Genomic DNA, 25,439 nt, shown 5'->3' on the forward strand with positions numbered 1-25,439 from the left:
TAAATCATTTTGCAAACCTTGTGATTTGCTTATTATATGAACGTAAGCAAAGTGCAAATAATATCCGTAAGGGCGTTAAATGGCATCAAAAGGGTTAACAGTAATTGTTTGCATAGAGCTTATATGTAAAATATCATAAATGTATCAATTGAGAACCACCTGTCTAAATGATAAATAATTTTACATGCAACTTTTTTTGTTCATCAACCTCCTTTGCAGAACACAGACCTTTAATCTTTTGAAAAAAAAAGTATTTTTTCCTAAATGACGATTTACTTTATTTTGTACAATCCATATTGGCTCAAACCGAGCATGTATTTGACTACGTAAAAACCTGATGTCTTTACCTCAATTTAGCTCTTGTTTCTTTCGAAAATGCATGTTATGGTTCTATACATACAATGTAATTATTTTATAACTAATTGGAGCTTTAAAGTATATTTTTCCTTAAACAAAACTTCATCTAATCAACACATTAAAAATAATTGACTGTCTGAATCACAACACTTTATAAAACATGAACACGAGTTCATGTTATCAACACTTTCAAAGTCATTTTATGTTTTAATCACCATACTTCATACAACATAGTTACACTCAATAATTGTCACATTCTTCTCTTCTTGGCTTTAGTTTCTGACAGTCCTGTTACAGGAACATAGACCTTCTGATTCCGTTCTCTATCCTTCCTTATGAAGGCACTCGACTCCTATTTCATCTTTTCTCTGTATCTTCGCTGGATTGTATCCCTTGACTGCGGCATTCTGAAGAAAGAAAAACGTAGAGACTTGTTAACTTCCGTTACCAAAAGTGTTTTAGATTAACTCTATTTTTTAAGCTTTCTAAAATTCAAGAAACACAATTCTACAACACATGTGTAAACATCTTTGCAGGCTGCTATGGTTTGCAACAATGATCAAAGGAACAACTTTTTCTTGTGTCTGTTTACATTTATTAACTTCCGTCACCATCGCTTAAGTATAGCTGGGTTAGTTGATTTAATCTTCTAATGTAGTGCTATAGCATGAGTTTAACATTTTAAAATAACAAATATTTACAGACATTTAAATTTTATTGGTTATGCTATTTATAAGCATCAAGAAAATGTTCCGGAATCCAACCATAACCGTTACTTAAAGAGTTATTGTTATCCGAACTTCTAGCTATGGCCGAATTAGTGTACGCTATAAGCCAAATTGCATAATCTAGGCATATGCATCAATAAATAAGCAGTTTATCAAATAATCATCCAGATATTTCATTATAATGCATACTTATGTTTAAAAATAGACTAAGAAAAGCAATACTTACGTGAAGGGATGCCTTTTTATTTACTTTGAAACGTTGACTTTGTTCACCTCATCTTCAAATAATGGCAGGTTCAAACTTCAAGGAAGGCGGTTTATAATTATAGTTTATGCTTTGTGAGAATTTTGAATAAATGGTAAAAATTGGTGGAAAAAGTATCGGAAGTTAATGGTCATGGAAGTTAAAAAAATCTCACTTTAAAACATAAAGAAATAAAAAAAATGCAAGTCAGATTATACGATAAGTGTTTTTAATGGCAGTTTGGGTATTGTTAATTGTATTTGAAATGTATGATAAGCATTAAACATTCAGATATACAATATTTGATGGTCACGGAGGTTAACTTGAAATTCGCACAGACCCACTAGAATGACCAAAATTTAAAATATTTCTTCTTTGAGTATACATAAGCGGAAACAATTCTCGACAGCCTAAAGTATTAATCTGAACATTTGTCTAGACAAGTAACAATGATCATAAAAGAAATATGCAAATATTGTATATGATATCAAAGATGGGTAACGGATGTTGACGGGTTTTTTGAGACATACGAAAATTGAAAATATAAAATAATTTTATCGCTTCCTTTCTGCGATAGATATCATTACTTATTGTCAATAATCTGCATCAAAGGTTCCACATTATCTTTGTTGAATCAAAGCATGAATATGATTTTGAGTTTCGTTTAAATTGAACCCCTATTGTTTGCGACAGGGTGTTTTGCTAACTTTTTAACACTTAAATTGCCCTTTTATTTATTAAAACAGAGCTAAGAGGCATCATTTTGCACATGCATATGATAGTTTGTGCCACATGCGTCATCTTCAAGCACAAGTTGTGCGTTTGTAATATACATATACAAAGTAATATATTGAAGACAACAATTTTATGAAAAACAGCATAAATTTCTTGAATGACTGCCTATCAATAGAAGCATGACGTTAATTCGAGTGTTAAAAGTAAACAATATTTTCATTTTATTACTGGTTCTTCTGATGTGACCATTATGAATTAGCAAATACAAAAATAACTATCCACTGTAATGGTAAGAGGCTGTAATAGGTTCTTTTAGTTTCTATTTTTATCAGTTGGTTGTAAGTACTTATAATGTGAGAAAAAGAAAATTAGACAGTAAATAAAAGACAAATAAATCGCTTTAAAAATATTTTTATAGAAAGTATTCAACACGTGATAGTATAATATAATGGAAAGTTTGTCATAATATTATGGAACGTTTGTCAAAAGTTTAATTTGTCACACAGTTTGTTTTCATTTATAAAAGTGTCTTTCAGTGCAGATGCCAAAAGGTGGTTGAACTATTTTCAGCACACATTTAGGTGGTTAAACCAAAATAAAATTACCATGAAGGCTCATGTACAGCAAAGGACTTGTCAGGAAATTAAAATACCACATTTAAATAATGTTAAAGCAGAAACCATTGCAAGAATATGTGTTTTTGGAACTTAAACGTCATAAAAAGTATCAAATTCTCGCTTCCCATATTTGTATACAACAGACTGGCCGATGGTTTTCCTTCAATAACTTCTTTATTCCGTAAAATAGACGCATGCAATAAAAAGCCGAGTGAGGCATGGTAATTGTAGAGCCGAATGCGCGTCATGATATTTTTTAAATATATACTTAATACCACTTACCAGGCGAAAACAGGTTCCAAATATCCTATTTCGTCATGGTTTCGCCGCCATCTTGCATATCAAGCTCCAAAACCTCACTTAAACCCTTGCAGATTCGGAATACGTGTAACCCCCTGGGAATCTTAAGTGAGGGTTATGTAAGTTGCGGAACAAAAGAGTTTGTTAAAGTATTTTGGTGTTTTCGGAGGATATTTTCACCTGGTAAGAAAGTTACATCACTTTTCTCGCAATATAAATACGCCTACCCGGAGGCCAGATGTGTAAGCTTCTCGCGGTTTTTTAACCTATGATTCTAGAGGCCTTAACAAAAAAAATATTGAATGTATAAGCTGAACGATTGCTTGTTTACATTTTAGTGAAAATTAGCAATTTGCGTGATTCGAAACTGTGTTTTTAGTCAAAGTGTACCTTTCGTGTACCTATTTATATCGAGTGTTTGCATACTATTCCATATTGATAAACACTATCAAGATAAGCATAAATGGAAACATTTATGCTCTCCTTACTTGAGTCTTTTTCAAAACCATAGCAACAGCTTTCTTAGTAAGAATACAGATTCATGACATATTTATCAAGCAATTTGAACGCAATTACATGATATAAGTTTCTTTTTTATTACATAGCATGAAAGTTATTAAATTGAAACAAGAAATACTTGTATCTTGAAAACTGTTTTAGGTGACTCGAGTAACCATATTTTCAAAATTTGAAATGGAAAAAAGATAATATACGCATTAATAATACTTATTATATACTTTTATTCAAATTCGTTTGGTATATGTTATCTCAAATAAGCATTCGTAGAGGTTGGAACAAAGATTGCTTTGTAGGATCCGTTAACTGCGTCATTCATGGTCATTATTATATCATATAATATACGTAATGAACGTCTTCAAACGACATTTCCTCTGCAAAGCTCGATGAATCACTAGCGAATATGCTCAAACAAAATTAATCGAAAATACTTTGGCAGAAATCATCAACAGCTGACCTTCCTTTTATAAAACTTGTTCAATTATTGCGTGCGCTGAGCGAGTGTGGTAGTGCGTTCGGGCTATCTTGACCATGCATTCTAGGATTTTAAAGACTCGGCATGAAAGTTCACAATGATGAGTTGGCGTGTCAGGAACCAGAGCAATGTTTGTTGCAATTTCATAGAAGTGCATTCTGTCTTTGTCAGACTCATTCAATCGGCTCAACCACAGTGATTTGGTGGGAATGAGCTCCTTCTTTGGTGTCATTTGACCTGTACAAAATTTAGTGACATTTAACCTAAAATATATTTTTTTCTTCAGATTTAGATTTAGGCATTTCGAGATTTTCTGACTTTGTTAAAGTGCAGTAATTCATTGTTATTTTATGCTAGATAGTTGGTAGGAGTGACCCCTTTGATAAATCTGAAGAAAAAATGTCGCCATCTGGCGTCTAGTTCTATCAAAATTAAGGGTTGGATTCGTTGAGATATAAAGTGATATTGGAAGAAGACATCTCGGCGAGTTCTGACAAATATTTTATGAAAAACAGATTAAAACCTACAACGAAATTATTCTTCTCAATTATGCAAATACACGCTAGTAACTATGACGACAGTTTATTTTAAACTGAAACCTTTTGATTGAACGCTGTGTTGCAGTGTTTGTGATTTTCTGCGATTCGGACGTGCTGCGGACTGTGCTGTACCGCGCGCACCAGCTGGGTATGACGTCAGGCGAGTACGTGTTCATCACCATGGAGCTGTTCCCTAGCGACTGGCTCGGATACTATATGAACTTTCTCAGAGGTACTGCACTATGGTTGTCATCGCTAGATATCTGGGCTGAAGTTCACCAAACATCTCTAGTCATTTCTTAACTTTAGTCGATTTCCTTTTTGCATAGCCAATTTAACGATGATTACAAGCGCGCTAAGTATTGAAGTATGTCTACAACATAAATTTATGAAGGTTAAGTGTTTAAGAAATTATCAAGTAAATCATATGACCAGGAACATACTTAATTTATGACAATGACTTAAGTTAGGAATGACATAAGATGTTTTATCAATACCGTCCAAGTAGCATGTTTTTGTTTTCGAAATGTCTGAGTAGTGAAAAGCACACATTAACCGTCAAGCGTTATTGAAGGAGACGAGAAGGACGCCGCCGTCACAAGAGCATACGAGTCCCTGCTGCTGTTGACATTACGACAGCCCGACAATGCCGAGTACAAAACATTCGCGGAGCAGGTTAAAATACGGGCAAAACGGGACTATGGTTACGAGTTCGGGCCCGAGGAAGCGGTACGATATATGATGCCTGATATCTGTCACGTGTTGTAGTCACTATCCCCCAATGGTGTACAGTCTAATTTGTGGTCTTATCATTTTCATGTCGTAGCTACAACCCCTTCTTTATTGATGTAATATCACAGAATATTTATCAGGTTTTTTACAGATTATCCATACGTGTCGGCTCTGAGGGTTATTGTCTTTATACAGAAGGCAACCCTGTTAAGGGCTACTGCTGAAGATCGTTTCAGAAAAGGATCGAAATCGTGACTTCAAACATGTTTAATCTACTGAAAGCTCAGAAATCGCATTAAGTGGAAAAATGATATCCTTGGCTTTGTGTTAATGTTAAAAACTGGCTAATGTTCAATTTTCGCAAATATGTAGCAATATAACGAAAGTATGTCACTATATTTCTTATTGCGACTTAGATCGACTTAGATCTTTATTATAACGGGATCTTGGTTCAGAAGCGTAGTCCTATTTAACCTCCCTCCGGTTAGTATTTTTAGTGTTGAGGCGGGAGATCGAACCGGTTACTTTGTTAATGTATCTACTAATCACCATACGGAAGTAGTCTAGTTATCGGCCACTAACTCGAGTGGTTCTTAATCTGAGCTCTTTTGAAGTTCACTCTCTGGTAAATGGAGGAACATAAGCGTTGAAAATAGAAATGAATTGAATATGATCTGATATCTACTGGCAGGAAGTCATATTGAGCGAGACACAGCGGAAAACAAACATTGAATTTATGAATAGAATAACATTCTATATTTAGAATTCAACCTACATTTGCAGCCAATGGAATTGCAGATCATTAAAAGCCTTGTTTTATGAATGTTTGCAATATAATTCCCTACTGTGCATCTCTTGTTTATTGCACTGGTTTGACAACAGGGGTCGAATTACCTGTATATTTGGTGATTGGCTCAGGGCAATTTAGAGTTTACACTTTTCGGGTAGATAATCTTATTGTCTCACTAATACATATACACAATATGCATAGCGAATGTATTTATCAAATAAACCGATTTGAAATAAATAATAAACAATTGAGAGTCATAAGTGTTTATATAGTTATATAACATATATATTTAAATCCACTTTAATTGCATGGTAACCATTGTTATATCCAAATTGTGAAGCACCATGGTTAAATCATTTTATTCAAAGGCATTGTAATAATACTACTACTACTAATAATAATAATTATAATAATACTAATGCTATTAATTTAAAAAACAAAAAACAAAAAAACAAACAAAAAACATCAAAAACAACAACGAACTAATAGTCAAATAGACAAGATGTTTTCTTCATTCTATAATAAAACCTTCAGAACTGCGCAGCAGGACACTCAGAAAGGAGATCGGATATGCCACTCATCCGATACACAATCACTGCGTCAGAATGAAATCTTCGCTACGCTTATTCCGCCCATTAATCATAACGATTTTAATTCATCTCATATAACTATTACTAAGAGCCATCATATGGGAACCAATGATTTGACTAAAACCACTATAATACTTGTGTAACACAATCTTTTAAAAACTAAATACCATTTTAATTAAATAGCATTTTATTTCTATTCAGATATATAACCGACCTACGATATAACTAACATGATTGCAAAGTTTGGTAAAAGTCGGTTTATAAGTATAGAAACGTTCTCTGTCCATACAGTAAACCTCAAAATTCTCAAAATAATAAAATGCCATGGAAGTTATAATATTCTGGATTTCTCGCAATCAGAACTAGTATTATTTATGCTGCTTATGGTACTGGCAATGTGTAGCATAGCCACATCTGCCGACGGCAGTGCCTACACCAAAGTCAATTATATCAAATACCTTCGTAAATTTACCTTCACTCATGTTTTTTTCTTTATATCATTTTCAATAGGTGGATAAAGTTCGTATAGCATTGTTTACCTCATTTAATGATAGGAACGTAAAACCTCCATGAATGGTACATCCGGATTAGTTTTGTATTTCCAATTAAGTCAAGTCCCTTGCTAATATACACATAATGGAGTATAATGACGTTGTAAATGAAAATAGGAATATCCGGATGTTTGAACCCCGACCATATACATATCTCTTTCGTCCATTGGAACAACAATGGTCTTAACAGTTCGTTTACCTATGTACAAATAATTAAGTACCGTTCTTCTGGTTTTTCTATCATTATGTATCATGACTTGTTTTATGTCTTGTTCCTTTTCTTTTCTGTTTTGTAATTATTGTCAGTAAGTTCATTATACATACGTTCTATTACAAATGTAGTGTTATTTGAAGTTTTCCCTATTGTAAATCATGCATTAAAATTATCCCTGTCAAGCTATTCACCATGTTTAGATTACGCAATCCCTTACAATAAGATGATACTTAATTAATACTTAGCCATGTTGGAAATCTTCCTAGTACTTTTGCAAAATAATTATAAAACATTTCTCTTAAAATTTATTTTCTATTTTCTACTCAAAATATAAATAACATGGTGCTAATGGTGCAATTCTAAACCTTTTCTATGTGTTGTTTTGTACCTTTTTCGTTTTTCATCACTGTTAATAAGTTCATTATGCATATATACTGTTACAAATTTACAGTAAGCTGAAGTATTTGAAGATTCTTGTGTCATTAGTATTAAAATTATGCGTTCTAAAATACATCTGACTTAAATGGTAACACATTTAGATTACCGAATCTCTTTAAATGATGCTACTATATTGTTTATAACTAAAGTTTTTTTTTATATAATTAAGTAAGTTTTTGTACCCTGTATTGCATGAATATTTGCTTTTAAAACAGTTTCAAGCATGTTCAAGTTTCAAGTCGCTAAAGTTTTGATGTGACCTCTTGGGGTAAAGCTACATATGCCAATAGGTAATACCAATACATACTTCCAGAAATACACATGTGTTATGGTTTGAATGTTCATCATTTCTGTAGTATCTTTTCGGCTCACAGTTACATTTTTATATGAGTTAAACAGATACTGTAAACAAGATAAAGATCAATGAAAAAGCGACACAATGTCAGTTGCAATACGATTACATTGGGCGTGGCGAATTACCTCCATAGTAATGGTCAATTCATATTGTTCAGTAAAGGATTAGGGTACGCCACTGTTCAAGCAGTATCACATTAATAATTACTTTATATACATGAATTATCAATATCTTTATCAGTATTAATAACCTGTGTCATCATATTATCATGCTCTTCTCATGTATGTAAATAAAATGAAACCGCAAGAAGTAAAGGCGATGATCTTGAATGTTTGTGCTTATAAACTATTGCAATTGAATTGAATTGAATTAAAAGAAACAATATAAAATGTATTATTACACAAACCCATAATACCCAAGTCGTACACTACACAGTTATTTCTAAGTGTACCAGCGGAATATTATGTAATTAACCACCTATATGGACGTTTTGCATTAAAAAAACAACCCCAAATCCACCTCAGCGCAGTGCTATACTTTTTTTCAAAGTTCTTGACTAACTAAGCGGTCACTAGCGTGAGTAACTGATCCAAAGGTGTTATTTTTAAATCCACAACTTATTTTCTCAGAAATATATTTCCTATTTTCATTCAATGTTGCATATCAATTCGAAAGCGTATTTACTTGTAAGGCCATACCACTTCTTGTTTTGCTCAGTTTAAGTCAAAGACCTGAAAAACAGGAATTTTAAAAAGTAAAATCAATAAAAAACATCCATTGAAGTCAACAGTTTTTGTTGCATCCCTAATCTAGATGTTTTTCTATAGCATTGATGTTTCAAACAGAAAAGAACAAGTTTAAAACTTCGACACCTTTCATATTGATCGTTATGTCATGTTCTACGGAATGAAAAACAGGGTTTAACCTATAAACATAGGAAGTTATGATCATAATTAACATGGCAAAATACTATAGGTACCAGTCGTTTCAAATCCAGTCGGTCCTGTGATTCTTAACGGAATTCCGATATGGAATGGCCTAACGTCAGTTACGGCAAATTGATCAATATCCTTGCCATGCACGTGAACGGTAAACATAAATTATCTTAGCAAGAAGATTTCGTTCTAAAGCAAAACCAAAACATGCATTGTCTTCGGAAAACGAAGTTATAGGATACTTGATTTACATTTTATTTTTAAAATTGAAGAACAAAGACCAAACTTGCTCCTTTGGTTCACTTGGTTTGAGTCGGGTAGACATCTCGTGGGTATATATTTCAAAGATAACGTCCACTCATTGTCTATTGTATACGAATATCCCCATAATGACGTTTCTGTTATGATATGTTATATTTAAAGGTTAATAACAAACGAATAATAACAATTTCATGATGATCATATATAACTTGTATAAATTTGTTTTTCAAATAACATTATAACTGTAAACAAAAAACTCAGGGTGAAAACTTCAGTATATTAAAAGCTAACATTGTGTAACTTTACAACGAGGCTTAATGATGGATGGACTACCTAAATGGATATTTTCCTTTTATAACTTACACTGAATAATTGATTATTAAATGTGAGGAACATTTGGGTACTTCTTTTAATGATGTAATAAACACTTAAACGTATAATGAACACACGTATCAACTTCAATTAAGACATTTTAAGCTGTAAAGCATCTTGTTATTACAATAATGACTAAATTAAGGTAATTAAGAGATTATATTTTAAATGTCTTATATTATAAAATCGGATTTCCAGAATATAAACACTGTCATTTTTTATTTGGTGTCATATTTCTGATCGTTTTGAAAGTAAGTTCTGTTTATTGATCAAAAGTCAGTGTGTGTATACCACGTGATAAATAACGTCATAACTGTTATGTCGGAAGGCAAGATTTTGGTTCGACTCATGATGACTTAAACAAGGCCAACTTTTCGTTTTCTTAATTATTTTATATAAAACAAAGGGCAGTAAGCCGCTCAAAGAGCCCCACCTTCGTTTTAATACAGGAGTTTGATTAGGTGATTAGTTTCCTCAAACACTTCGACAAACCTGTTTCCAAAACAATGTTTTAATAGTGCTCAATCAGGCAGCGGTTCTGTGAAAAGGTTTGTCGAAGGGTTTTATAAAACTAAACTCTCAATCAAACTCTAGTAAATGCACAAAGGCGGGGTTATGTAAGCAGCGTATACTGCGCTATATCTGTTTAATTCAAAATGGTGATTAAATAGTAAAGTTATCTTAATTAACATTTATAACGTAATTTATCACATGGTATACATACACTGATAGTACTACGCACGTTGTTCGGCAAGTCTTCACCCGAAAAGTACCTATCTTGTTGATCGTAGAGCTGGAGCATTTTGGAACACCACCATTTTATTCACTCACTTATGCGTTCGGATGCAAACGGACTTTAAACACTAAAAAAGATTCGTTCGTAAAATTTTGAAACTCCGAAGCACACATAAACATAAAGCAAATTAGATTTGTTTATCAATTGTAACTTACTAAAATCTCAAATATATTTGATAACATATCTTTCGACAGTTTACTGGTTTGGCATTCCCAACCCACTTGGTATTGAAGAAGCGGCATATATAATAATTGACAGTCCGCATGCCGATGTGGACGGTAGAGGAATCACATTGTTGTTATGGTGAAATATACGAATGCATATCAGTTGACTTGCACCGTCTCCTTGGTACTTAGATACCAGTATAGCCATTTCACGAATGCATATCAGTTGACTTGTATTGCCTCCTTGGTACTCTTATACCCGTATATCTATTATGCAGATGTATATCAGTTGACTTGTATTGTCTCCTTGGTACTCATATACCCGTATATCTATTATGCAGATGTATATCAGTTGACTTGTATTGTCTCCTTGGTACTCATATACCCGTATATCTATTATGCAGATGTATATCCGTTGACTTGTATTGTCTCCTTGGTACTCATATACCCGTATATCTATTATGCAGATGTATATCCGTTGACTTGTATTGTCTCCTTGGTACTCATATACCCGTATATCTATTATGCAGATGTATATCAGTTGACTTGTATTGTCTCCTTGGTACTCATATACCCGTATATCTATTATGCAGATTTATATCAGTTGACTTGTATTGTCTCCTTGGTACTCATATACCCGTATATCTATTATGCAGATGTATATCAGTTGACTTGTATTGTCTCCTTGGTACTCATATACCCGTATATCTATTATGCAGATGTATATCAGTTGACTTGTATTGCCTCCTTGGTACTCATATACCCGTATATCTATTATGCAGATGTATATCAGTTGACTTATATTGCCTCCTTGGTAATCATATACCCGTATATCTATTATGCAGATGTATATCAGTTGACTTGTATTGTCTCCTTGGTACTCATATACCCGTATATCTATTATGCAGATGTATATCAGTTGACTTGTATTGTCTCCTTGGTACTCATATACCCGTATATCTATTATGCAGATGTATATCCGTTGACTTGTATTGTCTCCTTGGTACTCATATACCCGTATATCTATTATGCAGATGTATATCAGTTGACTTGTATTGTCTCCTTGGTACTCATATACCCGTATATCTATTATGCAGATGTATATCAGTTGACTTGTATTGTCTCCTTGGTACTCATATACCCGTATATCTATTATGCAGATGTATATCAGTTGACTTGCACCGTCTCCTTGGTACTCATATACCCGTATATCTATTATGCAGATGTATATCAGTTGACTTGCACCGTCTCCTTGGTACTTATATACCCGTATATCCATTATACGAATGTATATCAGTTGACTTGCACCGTCTCCTTGGTACTCATATACCCGTATATCCATTATGCAAATGTATATCAGTTGACTTGCACCGTCTCCTTGGTACTCATATACCCGTATATCTATTATGCAAATGTATATCAGTTGACTTGCACCGTCTCCTTGGTACTCATATACCCGTATATCTATTATGCGATGTATATCAGTTGACTTGCACCGTCTCATTGGTACTCATATACCCGTATATCCATTATACGAATGTATATCAGTTGGCTTGCACCGTCTCCTTGGTACTTATATACCCGTATATCCATTATACGAATGTATATCAGTTGGCTTGCACCGTCTCATTGGTACTTATATACCCGTATATCCACTATACGAATGTATATCAGTTGGCTTGCACCGTCTCCTTGGTACTTATATAACCGTATATCCACTATACGAATGTATATCAGTTGACTTGCACCGTCTCCTTGGTACTCATATACCCGTATATCCATTATGCAAATGTATATCAGTTGACTTGCACCGTCTCCTTGGTACTCATATACCCGTATATCTATTATGCAAATGTATATCAGTTGACTTGCACCGTCTCCTTGGTACTCATATACCCGTATATCTATTATGCAAATGTATATCAGTTGACTTGCACCGTCTCCTTGGTACTTATATACCCGTATATCCATTATACGAATGTATATCAGTTGACTTGCACCGTCTCCTTGGTACTCATATACCCGTATATCCATTATGCAAATGTATATCAGTTGACTTGCACCGTCTCCTTGGTACTCATATACCCGTATATCTATTATGCAAATGTATATCAGTTGACTTGCACCGTCTCCTTGGTACTCATATACCCGTATATCTATTATGCGATGTATATCAGTTGACTTGCACCGTCTCATTGGTACTTATATACCCGTATATCCATTATACGAATGTATATCAGTTGGCTTGCACCGTCTCCTTGGTACTTATATACCCGTATATCCACTATACGAATGTTTATCAGTTGGCTTGCACCGTCTCATTGGTACTTATATAACCGTATATCCACTATACGAATGTATATCAGTTGGCTTGCACCGTCTCATTGGTACTTATATACCCGTATATCCACTATACGAATGTATATCAGTTGACTTGCACCGTCTCCTTGGTACTTATATAACCGTATATCTACTATACGAATGTATATCAGTTGACTTGCACCGTCTCCTTGGTACTTATATAACCGTATATCCACTATACGAATGTATATCAGTTGACTTGCACCGTCTCCTTGGTACTTATATAACCGTTTATCCATTATACGAATGTATATCAGTTGGCTTGCACCGTCTCCTTGGTACTTATATAACCGTATATCCATTTAACGAATGTATGTCAGTTGACTTGTATTGTTCTCCTTCTACTAATATACCCGTACCTTCATCCATACTCCCGTTAATAGATACTGTACAGAAGTAAAATAAGAGAACTGGTAATTTTATCCTTAATTGTTTGATGTTTGCAGGTAAACTACTTCATCACAGCGTTCTATGACAGCGCCATCTACCTGGCGCTCTCTTACCGGGCCGTGCTTGATGACGGCGGCGACATCCGGGACGGAAACCTAGTCGCTCAACGGCTATGGAACACCACATTCCAAGGTAGGTGATCACCGCAGGTACAGTGGGCACGGCACACGTACTGGGGTGCTGGCCGCGTGTGTTAAGTTGGCAGATGACGGTGCAATTACTTGGTTGACGGTTGGACGTACCTTGGTGACGACTGCACGTACTGGGGTTAATGAAATGATTATATATAGAACAGAATTCCACCGGTAATTATGCTAAAATTCTAATATCTGACAGTTCCTGTCGTCTGATGTTTTTGTTTACACATTGAATAGTGTGACACCACTGCTGTATGTGTATAAGGGAGGCAATCAAGTTATGATTTAGCTAAAATATTGAATTAGTTATTTGCCCCTTATATGACATTTAAAATATCACTGCGGTCACATGACCTGACAGTGAATTTTCGCTTGGTCACGTGTCAAAAAGGTTGAAAATGTTTCTGATAGTCAAAAGTGAGGTTTAATAAATCCAACTATCCCGTCATTGTATATTGCAGGAATCACAGGTCCCGTGAAGGTCGACGAGGTGGGTAACCGGGTGGCCGATTTTGACCTTTTCCACATGAAGTCTCCAGACACAAGACTGTTCGAGGTAATCACCATGTACGCAAATACCCAGGGGGTTAAATTTATACGCATAGGCAAATTTGCCCAATGTTTTGAAATTGTGTAAATTTGGCCTCGATTTCCATATAAACAGTTCGAAAATCATGCAAAGGACAACGGTTTGGCATACAAAGCAAATCATATAATATTTTTGAACGGAAGCGGGTTAGTGGCGCCACACAAGTTCGAACTGCAGGTTGCCATATTGTCTAAACCGATTAAGTTTAATTATAAAACGGATCGAAATTTCATTAGCCGATAATGTTTGTGACTTTATTATGTGAAAATTACACAAAGTATTTTGTTTATGCCCGGAAGCGGGTTGGTCGGTTCCGGGGCGCCACCCAGTTGTACGCGCCTACCACCGATGTGTACATCCAATGGCCGGCCGGGCTGCCCGTTGACCGACCGCCTTGTGGATTTACCGGGGAGCTATGTATCCTCGTGACTGGTCAGTTACCGAACGTTTTTATATTATTTATTTCACAAGTTAATAGCGAAGTAAACTGGCTATACATTTTCATTTGCACATTTGTACTTAAAGTTAGGGGTGATCAGCGTATAGCGGAGCGGCCACCTATCAGCGTATACCGAATACGGATATAATTGTGTTTGTTTTTAAAGTATTACCATGTTGCTCAATGTAGAAAACCTCTTTTCTTTCAAAAAAAGAAAGACATGGTTTCTTGCTTGTCCTTTAGAAGAATATAATACGTAAAGTGCCAACACCGTTATACAAAAACCATTTGCGTGCACACTTTGCTAGTTAGTATGACACAAATAGTTTGATATAAAGTCGATAATATCAAAACATTTAATTTCACCATTGCTGACTGGTAATTAATCACTTAACAGAGCATTTGGTTAAATGTATGCCCCATATCTGTCATTTGCTTACCTGCTTGTCGCCCGTTATATACTTCAGACGATCAGACGATGTTGATCATAGTGCTGGTCGTCACGCTCACCATTCTGGCAGTCATCGTCACCACGGCCGTTATCCTCTTATACAGGTACAAACAAACATCGTCGGTTGAGAGTGTTGTTATGGTATACGTGTCCACCACTCGCCCATGGGATTTGGGTAACATCCCCACAGGGTGGCATGGGTTTAAACAATCTAAAAAAAACTTTTACCTTTACTATTGTTTGGTATACTATTATCAAAGATTGATTGTAGAAATGTTTGTATCTTTTTTCTTAGTAAACACAAATTATTAGAGTTATTTAGACTTAAAACGTTTTAATATTTAGTTACATAGTGCAATTACATAACGTTTTTGGAGGATAACTTACTTTTTGCGCAACTTATTACATTAAGGTAAATTTTAGAAACCAATTTTATATGTCAAACATATGAGTCGGTGAAGTTCTGTAAAGGAAGACCTCAATGTTAGTATAAAATACAGTTCTTAACATCCGGAAAGAAACTTTATAATGTACGCGTTCGTTTTACTCCGATTCAAAATATCATATGTAAACGTTATAAGTGTAGGGAATGTGAATTCTGATGATAAATATATAATTTTGTTGAATAAAATATGTTTAAATCAACGTATTCAATCTTCCAATGCGACTTGAGCGTCAACTAATAAGACTTTACCTCGCAGGCGAATGCGGACTGAGCACGAGCTGGAGCGGAAATCATGGCTGTTCAAGCACTCGGATATCAAACTGCGTCACGGCCGTCTCAACGACTCATTCATGTCCAGGTCACTCCTAACACTCGACACCAAGGTGAGATTCCAGGGGCCGTTATCAATAAGCAACTTAGATTTAGCTTAAATTTAAGATGAGAAACTAGGTATTTTGATTGTCTTGTATATGACCAATAGGCTGAGTGGAATCATTGAGGCATAACTACAAAATCAATATTGAATGCTGGCCTAGGGCTGGTATTCACTCTATAAATCTTAAGTCAATCTTATGGTAGTACATCTTTGACTTCATTCACTCTATTGGTCAGTAATTAAGAACAAGTAATCCAATTAGCTACATCGTTCTTTGACCCAATTTAGACCATTATTGAAAACCAGTCCAGGCTATATGGCCTGATTGGGACAGATTTCGCTAAAATCTGAATCGGAGTATTTTTCCAACATTACACAGAGTTCTCATTCTGGCTATTTTCTCCTAAAGGATTTCATTTTTTATTCATAAAGTAATGGTTAAAGCAGGTAAAACCAGGTACACAAGGCCAACTTTACATAACAACACAAATAATTGTCAGGTATAATATTGTGACTGTAACACAGTAACGGAAAACAAATATAATCAGATATAAATCAACAAACACGTGTGAATGAAGCTTTCTTGGGCAATATGACGGAAACATCTTACTAGGTTAAACCTTTACCTTTTTTATAAATTCAAGAAGTTTTTTTAATTTTGAAACTTAAGGTTTTTAAATATAAATAAATTAGAACTCCATTTTGAAAACCCCCCACTAGGTTTACTAGAAATCTAACAGTTTTCACTTAAAGATGCTCTATTACTATGTACGTGAAGTTAGCGGCCTAGCGGCCTAGCGGCGTGAAGTTAGCGGCCTAGCGGCCTAGCGGCGTGAAGTTAGCGGCCTGGCGGCCTAGCGGCCTAGCGGCGTGAAGTTGGCGGCCTAGCGGCCTAGCGGCCTGGCGGCCTAATTATTTTTTTCTATTTCAATTGTTAATGCGTTTTTTTTTAAAACAATGATAAATCAAGGTTTTTTATTCATATAGTTACATAGCGGCCTTAAATTGTTATATATTCAGAATATTTTTCTTTACCTTTTATTCTAAAACAATTTTAAATTAACTGTTTTATGCACAAATTATCACTCTGAAGCGTTTTTCAAACTTTTTTCAAAAAAGTCGATCAAGCACTTCAGCGACCTAGAAGCCTGAAATTAGCGGCCTAGCGGCCTAAATTGAATCCTATTTCAAAGCATGTATACATGCATTTTCTTCTAAAACAATAACATTTTAACTGTTTTTATGCACAAATTAGCACATTGAAGCGATTATCAACAGTTTTTTTCCAAAAACGTCGATAAAGCAGTCAGCTATTTCAAAGCATTAAACATGCCTGTTCTTCTTAATCAATGATATATTAACTGTTTATATGCACAAATTATCACTCTGAAGCGTTTTTCAACTTTTTTTCAAAAAAGTCGATCGAGCACTTCAGCGGCCTAGCGGCCTAGCGGCCTAGCGGCGTGAAGTTAGCGGCCTGGCGGCCTAGCGGCCTAGCGGCCTAAAATGGTTTTCTATTTCAAAGCATGTATACATGCATTTTCTTCTAAAACAATGACATATTAACTGTTTTTATGCACAAATTAACACTTTGAAGCTATTAGCGATTATCAATATTTTTTTTTATTAAAAGCGTCGATAAAGCAGTCAGATATTTCAAAGCATTAAACATGCCTGATCTTCTAAAACAATGATATATTTACTGTTTTATGCACAAATTATCACTCTAAAGCGTTTTCTATTTTTTTTCAAAAAAGTTGAACGAGCACTTCAGCGGCCTAGCGGCCTAGCGCCGTGAAGTTAGCGGCCTGGCGGCCTAGCGGCCTAAAATGGTTTCCTATTTCAAAGCATGTATACATGCATTTTCTTCTAAAACAATGACATATTAACTGTTTGAATGCACAAATTAACACTTTGAAGCTATTAGCGATAATCAACATTTTTTTTTTTTTCAAAAAAGTCGATTAAGCAGTCAGCTATTTCAAAGCATTAAACATGACTGATCTTCTTAATCAATGATATATTTACTGTTTATATGCACAAATTATCACTCTGAAGCGTTTTTCAACTTTTTTTCAAAAAAGTCGATCGAGCACTTCAGCGGCCTAGCGGCCTAGCGGCGTGAAGTTAGCGGCCTGGCGGCCTAGCGGCCTAGCGGCCTAGCGGCCTAAAATGGTATCCTATTTCAAAGCATGTATACATGCATTTTCTTCTAAAACAATGACATATTAACTGTTTTTATGCACAAATTAACTATTTGAAGCAATTAGCGATTATCAAATTTTTTTTTTTAAAAGCGTCGATAAAGCAGTCAGCTATTTCAAAGCATTAAACATGCCTGTTCTTCTAAAACAATGATGTATTTATTGTTTATATGCACAAATTATCACTCTGAAGCTTTATTCAACTTTTTTTCAAAAAAGTCGATCGAGCACTTCAGCGGCCTAGCGGCCTAGCGGCGTGAAGTTAGCGGCCTGGCGGCCTAGCGGCCTGGCGGCCTAAAATGCTATCCTATTTCAAAGCATGACTACATGCATTTTCTTCTAAAAAATGATATGTTAACTGTTTTTATGCACAGACTATCACTCTGAGGCGATTATCAACATATTTTTGAGAAGGATAGGCATGTATGCTGACTGCTTAATCGACTTTTTTGAAAAAAAAAGATGTTGATTATCGCTAATAGCTTCAAAGTGTTAATTTGTGCATAAAAACAGTTAATATGTCATTGTTTTAGAAGAAAATGCATGTATACATGCTTTGAAATAGGAAACCATTTTAGGCCGCTAGGCCGCTAGGCCGCCAGGCCGCTAACTTCACGCCGCTAGGCCGCTAGGCCGCTGAAGTGCTCGATCAACTTTTTTGAAAAATAATTGAAAAACGCTTCAGAGTGATAACTTGTGCATAAAAACAATAAATACATCATTGTTTTAGAAGAACAGGCATGTTTAATGCTTTGAAATAGCTGACTGCTTTATCGACGCTTTTAAAAAAAATGTTGATAATCGCTAATTGCTTCAAAGAGTTAATTTGTGCATAAAGACAGTTAATATGTCATTGTTTTAGAAGAAAATGCATGTATACATGCTTTGAAATAGGATACCATTTTAGGCCGCTAGGCCGCCAGGCCGCTAACTTCACGGCGCTAGGCCGCTGAAGTGCTCGATCGACTTTTTTGAAAAAAAGTTGAAAAACGCTTCAGAGTGATAATTTGTGCATATAAACAGTAAATATATCATTGATTAAGAAGATCAGGCATGTTTAATGCTTTGAAATAGCTGACTGCTTAATCGACTTTTTGAAAAAAAAAAGATGTTGATTATCGCTAATAGCTTCAAAGTGTTAATTTGTGCATAAAAACAGTTAATATGTCATTGTTTTAGAAGAAAATGCATGTATACATGCTTTGAAAAAGGATACCATTTTAGGCCGCTAGGCCGCTAGGCCGCCAGGCCGCTAACTTCACGCCGCTAGGCCGCTAGGCCGCTAGGCCGCTGAAGTGCTCGATCAACTTTTTTGAAAAAAAGTTGAAAAACGCTTCAGAGTGATATTTTGTGCATATAAACAGTTAATATATCATTGATTAAGAAGAACAGGCATGTTTAATGCTTTGAAATAGCTGACTGCTTTATCGACGTTTTTGGAAAAAAAAACTGTTGATAATCGCTTCAATGTGTTAATTTGTGCATAAAAACAGTTAAAATGTTATTGTTTTAGAAGAAAATGCATGTATACATGCTTTGAAATAGGATTCAATTTAGGCCGCTAGGCCGCTAATTTCAGGCTTCTATGCCGCTAGGTCGCTGAAGTGCTTGATCGACTTTTTTGAAAAAAGTTTGAAAAACGCTTCAGAGTGATAATGTGTGCATAAAAGAGTTAATTTAAAATTGTTTTAGAATAAAAGGTAAAGAAAAATATTCTGAATATATAACAATTTAAGGCCGCTATGTATCTATATGAATAAAAAACCTTGATTTATCATTGTTTTAAAAAAACGCATTAACAATTGCTTGGAAATAGAAAAAAAATAATTAGGCCGCCAGGCCGCTAGGCCGCTAGGCCGCCAACTTCACGCCGCTAGGCCGCTAGGCCGCCAGGCCGCTAACTTCACGCCGCTAGGCCGCTAACTTCACGCTGCTAGGCCGCTAGGCCGCTAACTTCACGTACATTCTATTACTCCCAAATACAATTGTTCTAAGATACCAAAAAGGATGAACAAATGTCGAAAACAATGGTTCTTATGAAGGATACCGAGTTTAATTCAATAGAAATGTGCAGAAATCATGGTATTGCTACCTTATAAGACCATAGAAATCGCTGTAAATCTTTTAGCATTCACCAATCATTTGATATTTTTTTGCGTTTTCAGCTATTAAATACACTGTTAAAATATTGTTAATAGTAATTAATATTTTCCATAAATGCAATATTTAGTAAGTATTTGAGGGTGTATCACTCAAACTTTATGTTTGTTTCCCATCTGTATGTATTGATTTTGAATAAGAGTGTCACTTTAAGTTTAAATTTGTTAAAATTTCTTAAGATGCTTCTGTAGGTATACTAGTTGTGCAGGTGTATTGATCCAAGTACACAACATTTTGGAACTCAACACGCCAAAGACAATTAAATTACCAATGTTTGTAAGTGAACACAAATATTTTAAGACTATCCACGGAAGTATCGTCTCTTATGTGTGCTAGTGTAAAATTTCCACCTTCTTTACTGGAAAGCTATGATGGTGCTATGTGACTTAGTGTTGTGTACCATAACACCACTGTGACACTTACAGAGGTCTCATAATTTATGATGTTTATGTATTAGAATTCTAGCCTATCTCTTTAGATATTAAACACTATCTAGATTTAGTGCCTAATTGCCAAAGCTATACAGCGGTTATCAAAATGTTGTTATTGTATGTTTCATATGTCTCGTCAAGAAAGGCGTCTTTTAACCTTCATATAAAGTTTTTTGCTTACTTGATTTATTTGTTAATTATTATCGATTTGAACGTACAAGATTGTCTGACAGGTCACGTTTTCAAACCAGATTATCTTTTTTGTGAAGGTTAAGTTAAAGTTCTAGAGTAGTATTGTAGAACATTCTATGCTTTGTTTTAAATTTGTTTCTTTTCTTCGATTTTTTGGTAACAGTGTATTCTAATTTATGAACGGTTGAAAGTCAACAGTTGACTAATTACCTATTAATTTTGTTTTGTTTAAAGGTAATATATATATATTACCTTTAAACAAAACAAAATATAATAATAATATAGGAAAGAAAAGAGGACCGAGTATGGATTCTTGAAAATAATCCAGACTTTTTTTCGAGTCAGAATTATTGTCACTAATTGAAACAAGTTCATTTCGAATAAACAGATAAGATGTCATAAGTTTAATTATTGAATCTGAGAACTGATAAAGTTGAATATGTCAACAAGCACATCGTTGTCAACACGACCAAAAGCTCTATTTAGGTCTAAAAATACAGCACCAACGTATTTTCAAGCGGTTTCTATAAGCCGGCTTTCAGTGAGATGTATAAACTAAGTAATTATTCTTGTAATCAAAAGGCCTTACAAATATTTATCTTTTGTTGTTGATAAATAATACATCAAATGCTACTAATGTACAAATAATGGCTTTTAGAGATTGTCAATCGGTTAGCTATACTTGACTCTACATTAAGATAATAATACTTTGCATTAACAATTTTTGCCTACATTTTTCTGAAATCCGAGAGAGACTAATTATACAAACTTAATCAGCGACGATTTTGTCGTGGATTTAGCAGATCGAATGAGACTTGTAAAAATGTCATTATCTTCTGTCTCATTAATAGGAAGAGTTGACGCAATTGTTCACGCAGACGGGTTACTGTAACAACCAGACGGTCGCAATACGGAAGTTACATCTACAAAACGTCGAGATCAACAGGCAGCTCGCCATAGAGTTCCGACAGGTTAAAATAAGCTTCATTGATACTTGAAAGTCTGATGTAGATCCAAAAAGCTGCTCCTGGCTTACTTTAAATAGTTGCCTGTGGCACCAGTTGGGTAAAATCGGTCTTGATCCAGTAAATGCAAAATACAGCTTGTTTAGGGCTGCTTATCACGTCATGGGACATTTAACAACTCTTAATCGTGCTTTATCGACGATATTTCAACTTATTATCAAAATTAAAACTCCACTAGCGATATATTATTGTCCCTTTGCTTAAAGAAAGATCCTACGGATGCGCTTAAACATCCAAGCTAATGTTGTCTAATTTGTATTAGGAACTCTACATGTAATCTAGTGTTCATTGTTATTGACAGCCGTTGCGAAACACTGTCAACGCCCTCAAGGAGCAGATCAATCTAAGAACTACTAAATCATATATGTAAAGTTCTTTTATGCCTACCAGGCCTATTAGAGCCCAGTATTTTGTAAACTGTATTTCGGTTCATGGCATACTAGACTAAGTAGATTTAGTTATACGAGGGATGATCGGGAAGTTCGTAGACTGTTGCTCGAAAAATAAAATAAATCACTATATATTTGGAAAGCATGTATGTTTTTGAAGGTTGATATATTTTGTCCACGATGTATACATATAAGGTAATTACACTGAAAAATAAAAACAGTTACAGTAAATAACAATAACATAGTAAGGCGTACCCGGAGCACGCCAAGGTACAACGAGCGACGTCTTGATAACGTCAGAGATTCAGTCACACTTTTTCAACGTAATCACCGCGGATTTGAATGCATTTTCTGTGTCTCGGTAACATGTAAGTGTAGGTATCGCTGAACCAGTCAATGTTGATAACGAAACAACATTTGCGTATACATTCGAAGCTCACTGGCGTCCTCAAACCGTACGCGTCGTAGAGCTGCCTTGGTTTCCGGGAAAACTAAAAAATCCATGGGGGCAAGATCGGGACTGTAGGGTGCCTGCTGAAGAATTTCAAAACCAAGGAGGGTTGAGTTAGCTCGGTATCCTGGAGCGTTATCTTGGTGGAAATGTATGCGCTCGGGGTCCAGATTTGGGAGTTTCTTCTTCAATGCCTGCATGAAGTTATAAAATAAAGTAAAACTTGGAATCGTGACAGTAACGCTAAAACAGTGCATTTGAATATTTTTTGTTAACATTAAATTCTAATTTTTTTAACCTTCTTAATATTTTTTAATTGTTAAAATAATGTTTAAAATGTTAATCTGCTTACCTTCGAATAGTAACTTCCGGTCACTGTCTGGCCATCGGGAACCTGGTGCTGTAGGATCATGCCCTTCCTGTCCATGGAAAACATGAACATGTGTTTCCCACCACTTTTCTGTACTCTTGCCCGGGTTTTTTCATATACAGGATTGGGCTTTCGTCTCCGGGTCGAAGGGTCATAACCAAGTTTCGTCGGATGTAACAATGCGGTCGAGGAATTCTACACTCATACCGGCGGACAAACTCTTGCGAGCAGCGAACCCTTGTTGCCCGCTCGTGATCCTTAAGGAGTGTTGGCACCTAGTGTTCGCACACTTTAGACTTGCCTAATTCAGTTTTCAAAATTGCATGCACTGTAGAAGTGGAAACATCTAGTTCAGAAGCTAAACTTCTCAAAGTGTGTCGCCTGTCACTGTACACCATATCTTTCACTTTATCTGAAATCGAACATTTCACCTTAGATTGCCGGCCACATCGTTGATCGTCTTCTATAGAGCATCTTCCTTCCCGAAACCGTCGGTGCCACTTAAAGACAAGCGCCCTACTGCATTTCTTGGTCGTACTGGAACTCTGTAACACCTTTAACGTTTCACTTGGTGTCTTGTCTTATCCCACGCAAAAATTAATGGCTCCCCTTAACCCGACGTCGCCCGTTGAAGTCATGGTTTTGAAATTTCGGTTAGTGACTAAGCCGTTAAAACTGCTTATATCTTTCAACCGGAACCTACGACAAACGTCACAATTTCAGGAAATGACGTCATAATTGACAATCGACAACAGACGATTTCGCCGCGCAGTCGTACGCAAAAAAAACGCATTCAAATTCGGTAATAATCAATTTAATAAATAAGGCGTAGATGTCTTCCCTATTTGAGTTTCAATAATAGAATGTCGTTCCCTTGGAGTAATGTCGTTCAATGTCTAATACATATTCTATTACATGTACGAACTTATCCCGAAGAACCAGAACATTATTAAATACTCTGTTAAACACTAGTTCCACACAAGCACATTGCCCTTACCATTTTGCCTTTCAGTTAAAAATTGCAGAGCACGTACTTAAAAAGTGCTGGTCTCATAAAGTGCATCTTCAGACGTGCGTCGCCTCCCAAACACATCAATCAGTATGGGGCTCTAAACGGGGCATATGAGTTGAGGGGACCTCTTCCAAACAATGATGGATGATATAAGTCTCAAATGGGGCATTTATGTGTATGATATGCATATTCCATCTACTAATTTTACAGGAAAATATAATTTAGGACATTTTTCTTTGAGATGGGGAGGGATGCGCACCAGGCTGGTTATACCTGTTATATTTGTTTATCTGATGGTATTGATCCGTAAAAAGGGGTCACTTGTATTAACATCCATCCAACCTTAACAACATGTCATGACTATCGCCAAGTAATAGTTAGGACCGTGAAGTCATGCTTGATAATAGCCCAAGTTTCTAGAAAAAACTTAAGTATTTACTAAAAAACTTTCTGAAATCATTTTACAACTTCACTCCGTGCTTACCACGCTTAAACATTTAATAATTATTTAACTCTTGTACGCGAACTTTATGCTGACATACAAATTTGGTAAATGTTTTGAAGAAATATTTATATTACTCAAAAAATAAAAGAATACTTAACTGTGTTATGTATAAAAGATGACGTTCTACAGAAAGGAAATAACATTAATTTTAACAACAATAAGTTCTCTACCTTCCTATGTATTTACAGGATTTAAATAATATACTCACGTCGTTGCCGAGAAAAAAAAGACCGCTTACCTATGTTATAACCCCGCTGTTGCTCTCTTGTCCCAAATATGATTCATAAAGTATACCATACACATAAAGCTTTCTACGTTGTGTTCAGATGCAGATGTTGTCGCACGGGAACGTTGCGAAGTTTGTGGGGGCGTGTCTGGAACCAGGTCACATGGTCCTTATGATGGAATATTGCCCTCGCGGAAGTCTACAGGTAACACAGCGATTATAAAGTTTACACTGAAAAGTATGTTTTTCGAATGCATAACAAAATAGATTAGAACAAATAAAAAGTTTTGACTGAAATTTTTTGAACTCGAGTTTTCATGTTAACCTATGTCAATGTACTTGTTATTTCGTACTGCATATACCGATTGATTTTACTATTATTCGACCCATCACTTATAATATAATCATACGCCTATTTATCGGTATTGTAGGACATGTTGCAGAACGACAGTATAGAGCTGGACTGGTCTTTCAGGTTCTCGCTCATCAACGACATCATCAAGGTAAGCATAGTCGT

At 35.3% G+C, this 25,439-nt stretch overlaps 1 protein-coding gene across 1 annotated transcript in view; it reads left to right on the plus strand.

The window, feature by feature from the left end:
• Positions 1-25,439, plus strand: part of LOC128244633 (atrial natriuretic peptide receptor 1-like) — an 88,435-nt gene that overhangs the window by 34,384 nt on the left and 28,612 nt on the right. Inside the window, exons 5-14 of the mRNA XM_052962649.1 lie at positions 4,597-4,743; positions 5,086-5,240; positions 13,517-13,652; positions 14,119-14,213; positions 14,546-14,678; positions 15,153-15,240; positions 15,838-15,964; positions 21,796-21,915; positions 25,023-25,127; positions 25,354-25,425. Coding sequence (XP_052818609.1) covers positions 4,597-4,743; positions 5,086-5,240; positions 13,517-13,652; positions 14,119-14,213; positions 14,546-14,678; positions 15,153-15,240; positions 15,838-15,964; positions 21,796-21,915; positions 25,023-25,127; positions 25,354-25,425 — 1,178 coding nt within the window. The remainder of the gene's footprint in view (positions 1-4,596; positions 4,744-5,085; positions 5,241-13,516; positions 13,653-14,118; positions 14,214-14,545; positions 14,679-15,152; positions 15,241-15,837; positions 15,965-21,795; positions 21,916-25,022; positions 25,128-25,353; positions 25,426-25,439) is intronic.

This window comes from Mya arenaria, chromosome 8 (genome assembly GCF_026914265.1).
Source record: "Mya arenaria isolate MELC-2E11 chromosome 8, ASM2691426v1".
NCBI lineage: Eukaryota > Metazoa > Mollusca > Bivalvia > Myida > Myidae > Mya > Mya arenaria.